Source organism: Macrosteles quadrilineatus, unplaced genomic scaffold (assembly GCF_028750875.1).
Source record: "Macrosteles quadrilineatus isolate MER2022 unplaced genomic scaffold, UCM_ALF_1.0 Scaffold_4__1_contigs__length_99947679, whole genome shotgun sequence".
Classification (NCBI taxonomy): domain Eukaryota; kingdom Metazoa; phylum Arthropoda; class Insecta; order Hemiptera; family Cicadellidae; genus Macrosteles; species Macrosteles quadrilineatus.
The window spans coordinates 1,532,906-1,542,457 of record NW_026542597.1 but is presented as its reverse complement, the minus strand read 5'-3'; the positions used below and the strand labels follow the sequence as shown (position 1 = coordinate 1,542,457).

Below are 9,552 nucleotides of genomic sequence, written 5' to 3'. Positions count from 1 at the left end.
AACACGAGTAGAAAATTTAAGGTACGAGCCATGGCGAGTGCCTTAAGAACTTCTAGACGAGTGTCCTTAACACTATTTACGTGAGTTGCGTACACTACTTTACCTACAACAGTGTTTTAATTACTAAAAAAAATCACTAATCTTAACTTCTAAGAGAGGTTTAAGTTTTTGTTTATAACCTCTCACTGCCACTGACAGTGATACAATGTAACATTGTACCAACCACTAATTGCACCACTCAACAATTAAATTGGCTTGAACAACTTATTAGTGGAAGTTCGAATCATTACAATATTACTTCTTCTCTACCAATCCCAACACCCATTACCAATCTCGGAACCTCATTGGTCCGTTAGCCGTGTTCACAGTTGTCCTCTGATATTTTTTCCTATCAGAAGACACATTTAAGCCTTTATTAGTATTTCAGGGAAATATATTCAAATTATATATATATATATATATTTAGAAGAAGTTTATTAAAAAACAGTTACATAAATAAATATTAAAAGCTAAATAATACAAACATTTATCAACGTGTAGTTTATTAAATATGGTTAAGGTGGTAGTATAACGCTGAGTTTTAATCTATGACAGGTTTTGGTAGAGCTTTTATTTCTAATTCTGTGACTAAATTATCCAGAGTGGCAAACACTGCAGTAATTCCATTGATCACCTCCGTATACCTGAAAAAATATTCATGTATGTAACAATGTACTACACTTGTAAAATCAGACTGCATGTCAAAGATCATGGATTTAGAAACCATCAGTGGCGGCAATAAGAGCCCGCGGCCCCGCCCCCCGCAAGTTTGTTTGCTGGGCCCCCCTCTCCCAATAATCTTTAAAAATATTATCACATGTATTACCACCTAAATTTGCACTTAAGCTTGGCACGCCATCTCCGAGGCGTCATCATCATCTTACATGATTGCGGCAAAATCGTGAATACTTCCCGTAGTCATGGAAACATTATCATAGTCTACCGTGATTGCAACCAAAACCTAGGACATCATCAGATAAAAACATCATCGTCTCCCACGTTCACGTCCCAATCTCTAATATTTTACACGACCTGTGGTGACGCGAAAATCATTTTTTCCGCAATCGCAGCAAAATCCTAGATATATCTCTTGCAGGAAAAGAAACGTGAATATCGTCTTCCGCAATCGCGGAATAATATTGAACATCTCATGCGGCCGCGGAGACAATGTCATGGCAATTGCGGTAAAAGCGTAGGCCTAATCTTTCAATTTCGTGAGTGTGATCCTCGCGGACATAAAAGCTTTAAATTGGGACTTTAAAATTGGGCATTGTATTGAGTACTGAGAAAATCCGCTTGATGAGCTTGATTTTCTGACTTTGAGCTTGATCTCTCAAGCTTGTAGGCCAGGCTCTGCTCGGCCTAAAAATCAACATTATATAAGCAAATCCAAAGCCAACCGATTTTGAACCGATCTAATGGAGCTCGAGGCCTATTAGGTAACATTTTTTACCTGACTCGAAGTAAACAAATCTAAAGTGCATACTCCTAATAGTTAGAAATGAAATGAAAATCCTTCCTTGCGTCAATGAAAGAAAGAAATTATTTATTAGCTTAGTGCCCTAGCCACCTAGGTTAATTCACCGATTTTATCGTAAAAAAATTGTCAAGTTCATTTATTCAACTATATAAACAACTTTATAACGATATAAACAACGATGTAGTTCTTTACATCGTTGCATTTAGTTGAATCATTATAGAGCAGGGCTCTGGTTTGACCCGCCGGGGCGGGGCCTAGGAGATCCTCCTAGGCCTGGGGCCGTATTGGTCCTTAAATATGGCCCTATTATAGCGCCTTCACACAGTCCACGAGGACAGTTGATGCAACCTGCATGACTGACGATAATTATTTTACTTCGGTCTAGTAATAGTGTCAGTTTAGCTGTTGTAGGCTACTTGTCCTAGTGCTCTTACTGGGTTTAACAAAATTTTGTCATCAAAACGTATGGTAATTCTCATATAAATATGTTATGTTGTTATGATAGGGCCACTGGAAACCATACAAGGTAAATAGGGGCAAAGAAATTAAAATGAACCTAACTTAAGAAACTTAAATACCTACAATCAATACCATATTCATCTTGCAGTACGGGACATTTAAGAGCTACACTTTTCTTGTAATAGCTTCAGGAATTGAGTGCATATGAAGAGAGATCACATGATACACTGAGGGATGTAAAAGGTTTTAAACTGACAGAATTATAATTATTGAGTGTGCAATAGTCAGTGTGTAGAAAAGCCTCAGTAGGCATAAAAATAATAAAAAAAAAAAATATTATAATTAGGATTACATAGAAGCAGGTATTTACACCAATTTATATATTCAACCGTGCACTAGTTACACAAATAACTAGTCTATATAACTGAGCTTAGAGAATAAGTAAGTTAATGAAAACTATTTACAGTCTACTCAATAGTAATTACCTTGACACAAGGTCTTGTATCCCGTCGTCAACCAACTCATACTTTTCTCGCTGCTCGACCATCGTAGTGGTCAGTTTCGCAAGTTGCCTCAGCAGCAATGGAATGTTACGCAGCTGCTCACTCTCCAAGCTGGGGCTCAGTTCCTTCAATCGGACAAGTTGTCGTGTCACTTCCTCCAGGTGAGACTCCATAGAGAGAATAAAAGCAACTTTTGCAGCACTGTCTATAACCTGTAGAACAGACAAATTACAAGACTGGATATAAATAAAATAAAAATAAATAAGGTCTTTATTCATGAGCGAATTTCAGTTACAAAACTGTTTTACAAATTGACTCAAGTCAGGACTTAAACTAAATAAAACCTCTTATAACTACGAAACAAAATAAGATTAGTTACAAACTCTTTAGGTGATTCTTAAAACTGTTGTAAGACAGTGCTTTTAGCTTGCAAGGAAGTGCATTGTACTGAGCCGGCCCGAAGTAAGAAAACCCCCTTCTCCCAGCATCAAGAACAACCCTTGGTATGTCAAGCAACAAGTCCTGTCTAGTTCTGCGCTCTCTCACGGCTGACCTCGCTTTCAGTTTTTCCTTCAAGTACTGTGGTGCCTGAGTGACCAGTGTTTTGTGGACGATACATGCAACCTGCTTATCACAGCTCTCTCGGATGGACATTGTATTTGAGATCCTACGGTGACTTGTTATATGGTCATATTTTTTAAGTTTGTATACGAACCTTAGGGAGCAATTCTGTAGCCTGTGAAGTATTGTGATCTGTTCCTGTGTTAAGCTGTATCCAAAAACAGGTAGGCAGTAATTTAAAGTAGGGAAAATCAGGGATTTGACCAACCTCAACTTGATGTTTGCTGGGAGCAATGTTCTAAACCTATTAAGCACTTTTAATTTTCCAACAACACGTTTGCTTATCTGTTTTACATGGCTAGAGAATGTCAGCTGTGAGTCAATTGTCACACCAAGAATCTTAATGCTTTTGGAAGTTGAAAGCTCTGAGTTATCAACTGTAACTTTTATGCTATTTTTTTCCAGCTGCTCATAGATTGCTGTATTGGCAAAGTGTATGGCGGAACATTTTTCAGGGTTAAGCTTTAATCCATGATCCTTAGACCATTCACAAACCTTTGAAAGGTCACTACTCATATGCTGTAATGCCTCCCCAACCAAAGTAGGCTGGTATGATAAGAAGATTTGACAGTCATCAGCATAAGAATACATAATCCCGAAATCCAACACTGATTCAATACCTACTATATACAGATTGAACAAGATAGGACCAAGACAACTTCCCTGGGGAACACCGACTGTCTTTGCCAGTGACGATGAGAGCTGATTGCCCACCTTTGTAATCTGTGATCTCCCACTCAAATATGTGGTCATCCACTCTAGAGCCTTACAATCAAATCTAAAATATTTTAACTTTGAAATTAACAAGCTATGGTTTACAGAATCAAACGCCTGTGTATAATCTAACGACGACAATACGCTGCACAGCTTATTATTTTTGGCTTTGTAAATTTCATCAATCATGTTAAGCAAAGCTGTGCATGTACTGTGTCCCCTTCTAAAACCAGATTGGTTAACATCTAAAATCTGCTCTGCATCAATGAAATGCGTTATCTGGTCCACAACAACCTTCTCTAGGAGTTTTGACAACGAAGGCAACAATGATACAGGTCTAAAGTGTGAAACCATGGATGCATTGTTCGTCTTAGGAAGGGGGATTACCAGGCTATGTTTCCAACATTCTGGGAAACTACCCGTTCTTAATGACATGTTTATTAGGCGTGTTATTACAGGGAGGCAGTAAGGGCTTAGTGACTTAATCATATGAATGTTGATTCCGTCTATTCCAGCAGATGCTGAAGTTATGCTATTCATGGCCATTTTTACTTGGCCTTCACTTACTTCAGAGAAACTAAAAGTCCCAGAAACGTTTTTAGCAATGTTAGATTTGTAATAGTTTAGAACATCAGGGTTAATATTATTACCAGTTCCCATGGTGGCAAAAAAACTATTCATATCATCTGTACGCACTTCTTCAAAAACACATTTTAAATGTCAATGAGCCCAAGTTAATTTTTTTCTCTGATTTTATTATGTCTTAGTGATTTATCTAACTTACATTGTATTAGTTTAATACCACTGCTACTCTATTTTACACAGAAATTGTCACCTGAAATTACTACGTACATGTACTAAAATAGTTTAACAATATAAAAATGATTTACGTTTCCTTTTGTGTCAAACGATCCTTGATATAGTTAAAATCAACTACAGCTTTTTCATGCCGCTGAGGCACATATTTTTAGGTTGTCGAACGTCAAGATAAAAGAGTTTTCTTCCGTGGATGAGTTTATCTATAATTACTGTTGTACATAAAATACACGAATGGGAGTGGTTTATGATAAGAGAGTCAACTTGACACAAATCATACAGGGTGAATAAAAAGTCAAGACCCCCCCTCTAATATTTTTCCTAGTAAATATACAGAGATATCCTTTTGGTGGTCGAGCAATCTTAGCAGGAAGTTTCATTTTATCATTTTGAAATTTTCGAGTGTCCCCCCAAAAGGGGGGATTTGGGGGGCAACTCAAATATTTTAAATGTAAACCCCCTTCAAGTGACACCTCATTTTGAAGTGTTTACAAAAACTTAAAGAATGGTGAAAACTAGAGGTCGCTATCTCTTCTCTATCCAAAATGGTAGCCCGTCAAATGTTGTGGAAAATCAATGGTAAAATTGTTAATATTGGCTGCCATTTTGGATAGAGAAGAGATAGCGAGCTCTGGTTTTCACCATTCTTTAAGTTTTTTTAAACACTTCAAAATGAGTTGTCACTTGATCGGGGTTTCTATTGAAACATTTTTAGTTGTCCCCCGAATCCCCCCTTTTGGGGGGACACTCAAAGATTTTAAAAGTAAACCCCCTTCAAGTGACACCTCATTTTGAAGTGTTTACAAAAACTTAAAGAATGGTGAAAACCAGAGCTCGCTATCTCTTCTCTATCCAAAATGGAAGCCAATATTAACAATTTTACCATTGATTTTCCACAACATTTGACGGGCTACCATTTTGGATAGAGAAGAGATAGCGACCTCTAGTTTTCACCATTCTTTAAGTTTTTGTAAACAATTCAAAATGAGGTGTCACTTGAAGGGGGTTTACTTTTAAAATATTTGAGTTGCCCCCCAAATCCCCCCTTTTGGGGGGACACTCAAAAATTTCAAAATGATAAAATGAAACTTCCTGCTAAGATTGCTTGACCACCAAAAGGATATCTCTGTATATTTACTTGGAAAAATATTAGAGGGGGGGGGTCTTGACTTTTTATTCACCCTGTATATAACATTTCTATATCTCTACTTTCACTAATCAAGTGAAATGTTTAGCTTGAGTTGCGTGAAGTCATTACAACTGTTAACACTTTCAGCAGAAAGTATCTCATTCTCTTATTCAAGATAAAGCGGTACAGTCCATCACTTGCTGTCTGTCTAAAGCACAGCAATACAAGAAGATAGTCTGAAAAACCTACCGAGTCTTCAAACATCGGATCAAGTACGGCTTCAAGCTGGTCCAGACGTTTGACAGCAGCAGTAATCTTTTCTCGGCCGGACAGTGCAGATGACACAACACGTTGAACCTCCAACAAAGAGTCAACGGCAGAAGACTGAGGAAGAGCTACATCCTCTCCCTGGCTCTCCCCAAACACTCTCAACTCCAACAACCGCACTCTGTCTTCCAACACCCCAACAGGATCCTCCATTGTGCCTATAGGAGGGGTTTTGTCACTAGTTGTAATCAACATTAAAAATAACACAGATATAACTACAAACAAACCTATGATATGTTTAAGGTGAAATTTTAATTCAATCCATACCTATTAAATATAGATATTGATTTTCTGTTAAAGAGGGCCACTCTTTTACAGTGTGCTGCGGCATTTAGGTTAGGCTGGTTGGTTTAGTTCAGTTTAGACATGAATAGAATTGATGTTTAGGTAAATTTATATCTTAAACAAACTTTGCGACTTAACTCATCAATTACAGTTTTTCTAAAATGATTAGCTATTTTTAACCTTGTTTGTTATTATCATAATCTAAACTTAGCTTGAAACTGAACTAAGCTAATCATCCTGCCAAAGCACAATGGCGAAAGAGTCTTTTTGGAAAGACCCTATGATCTTTAATGTACATATATAATACGCCAAACATACAATCAATATTTATATCACATATAAACTATATATCCAATTTAAACAACCAATATTTTATCCAATAATTTATGGTAAGTTGTGGAACTGTCCCTACAAACCATACACTTGCAATGATAAGTCTAGGAGATTTGGCGGGCAAAAGTATGACTCATCTGACATCGTTTGATCATAACGAAACAAGGAAAGTCCTAAAAACATATTTATGATAACCCAACCTAACATAACCGCCGCAGCGCACTGTATAAAAGGGTGGCCTCCGTATAAAACGGAAGTACCAAATTGAGTTCATCAGCCTATTCTCTTGTTATCCCACCCATTGGCGTCGTCAGCATCAAAACTTTGGGGGGGACAAATGGGGGTCCTCCAGGGGGCTTGGGGGGTGTGGAGCATTTGGAATTTTCAAAGCCGTTTGGTGACTTTCTAAAGCCATTTTTAACACCTAAAACCGTGCCCAACTGTCCATAAACTCCCATTTCACCTGTTGTTTGTCATGAGCAAATAGACATCTTAAAAATTAAACTATGACGATCGCATTAATGAATTTCAAAACACACTGTAGACTACGGTCATATTCTCCTAAAAACCGTCGGGTGACTTTCTACAGCTACGTTTGCCGTAAAAATAAATAAATAAATAAATATTGCTGTCCCACCTTGTACCAGGGTCGGTACATGTTGGGACAAGTGGTATAAAGCGGGACAAACGGTTTTTGGCCTTTTAAATATAGGCCTAAGATAATAATTTTGAAAAAAATATAATTAAAAGTGTTTTAAAAGTGTGCTTTACTTTTGTGTAAGAAGATTCTTCTTCTAAGTCAACTAATATTGAAGAAAAAAAATGTTTTAATATTTTAGTCCCAGTATGTAGGTACCACTCTCTATCTGTGGCACAAACAACCAAATTAAAATATCGATCGATAACTTATATCGAATGAAACAATCGATATTTTCATTCGGTTGTTTGTGCCAACAGATATAGAAGTCTAACCATTAATAATAGACAAGGCCAAACTAACACAAGATAACTTAGGCCTGGACTAACTTAGTGTGAGGATAGGCCTATCCTGTGGGAAAATAAAACGTGTGTCAATAGAGCCTACTGTACTGTATGATGTTTTTTTTCTAAAACAGGATTAGAAATTCTAAGTATAATTAACTTTTAGCAGATGCTATGGTAAAAAGAACTTGAACATATGATGGTTAATATCATATTATTTCATGTTTATAATAGGCCTAGTCTACCCTATGCCTTAAAATAACTCAACTAAAAAGTCAAGCTTGATTTCGACTTATGCTGGCGAAGAAGTTACGTTTTTAACATATATGCCTAAATAACCAATAAGCTCTTGCTGAAGTAATATAAGTAGGCCTACCTTAATATAATATTTTGTTTATTGAGGTGACGTCGGTGTTGTTGGATGGATAGGATAACATAACCTTTAAACCAAACCAATCTGATCTGAAAGTGAAAGAATACAGAAAAATCTTTTGTACTTCGCTGCTTTTAACAGCATTAACTGAATGCTATGCAGCTTTTCCTTCTATTCCCCTCCTTTTCGGATGCCATAGATTAAGAATATGTATATACTGGCTTTCGCAACTGGTTGGGAGGACGCAGTTTATTTACCATTCATAAGAATCATGGTGGAATTCCTTCCACTATTTATAAGAACCTATCCATAAGAATTTTTAATTTACATTTTTATTTTCTCTGTAACCAATAGTCATACAACAGCGCTTCAATATCATTTTTAATCTTTTACAAAATGGTTTAGAAATATATTGCAACATTTAACATTTCCCATAGTCCACCGCAAACTCATTAGGATATAGGTTTACACGTTTTTACAAAAAAGAAATGCCATAAATAGATTTCGTACTCGGTTAACCATGCTAATGGACACGCAAACTTAATATAGTATTCTGTAAATCGATTTTTGAACAGATGGTGTTTTTACCTCTGGTAAATTTAACACAAAAATTAACTATAGGTTTAAATTACCTGTTTTCTGTAAAAACGATCGTCTTGGTAGTAATCATACTACCAAGACGATCGTTTTGACAGAAAACGGGTGATTTAAACCTATATTAGTTTATTCAGACGATCTAGAGGCCATTCCATCATTAAAAAAATTAAATTGGTCCTGGTTCTTACACCCTTATCACCTTGGTCTATGGCTTACCATGAGACTTACGGTAATACAGTCAAAAGGTAACGCCTTATTCCCTATATGAGAAATTTGTATCAAGGTTTTTGTCCAGATTCCAGACGAACATTTTTACCTGAAAATATTTTACCAGAAGGACCGTTTCTTAAATAGTTTTATCAATTTGGTACTTAATGGTGATTGGTGTCGTCAGTAAATGGTAATCGCATTAGCTTGCAATTTTTAATCTATGCTAAGCCTTACTAGATTTTCATAGCTACTTGAATTAAAGGCCACGGTCGCGGCAACAAAATGCCACAATGTCAATCACAATTCACAACAATAACAAACAAACATAACCTAACTTTGTTAACTAACATGAACATTGTAATTGAAACATGTAACTTTTTGTAATAACACCAGCAGCCTGAAGGTAGCTCTTGGTATTTTGGAATTCTATTTTCCAGTGTTTTAATTGTACAAGAAACAGTCAGGAGGTAGCATAAACCATCAACTTGGCTCATTATAACTTAAACTTTACCTTACCTAATTTAAGTGCTGTCACAAATTAACATAAAGGTTAACAGGTTACTCACAACTCATTATTATTAATCCAAATCAACCATACTATACAATCAACGTTAGACATTTCAACATAAAAGTAATATACATTACTTCATAAGGTTGTAAAACTGTTTCCTACAGGTTATTACCA

The 9,552-nt window shown here is 36.4% G+C and overlaps 1 protein-coding gene across 1 annotated transcript; it reads right to left on the bottom strand.

Moving 5' to 3' along the window:
• Positions 1 to 490: 490 nt before the first annotated feature.
• LOC128992691 (uncharacterized) lies at positions 491 to 8,141 on the bottom strand. Its single transcript, XM_054416396.1, has 4 exons — positions 8,064 to 8,141; positions 6,011 to 6,246; positions 2,464 to 2,693; positions 491 to 683 (listed from the first exon to the last, which is right to left on the bottom strand). Exons 2-4 carry the CDS (start codon positions 6,239 to 6,241, stop codon positions 581 to 583), a joined length of 564 nt encoding a protein of 187 aa, XP_054272371.1. The 5' UTR covers positions 6,242 to 6,246; positions 8,064 to 8,141; the 3' UTR covers positions 491 to 580.
• Positions 8,142 to 9,552: the final 1,411 nt, after the last annotated feature.

Coding starts and splice junctions, on each gene's coding strand:
- LOC128992691 (XM_054416396.1), bottom strand. CDS start 6,241: ATGGAGGATCCTGTTGGGGTGTTGGAAGACAGAGTGCGGTTGTTGGAG. Junction 2,694..6,010: donor ATCCGATGTTTGAAGACTCG/GTAGGTTTTTCA, acceptor TCTGTTCTACAG/GTTATAGACAGTGCTGCAAA. Junction 684..2,463: donor ATACAAGACCTTGTGTCAAG/GTAATTACTATT, acceptor ATATTTTTTCAG/GTATACGGAGGTGATCAATG.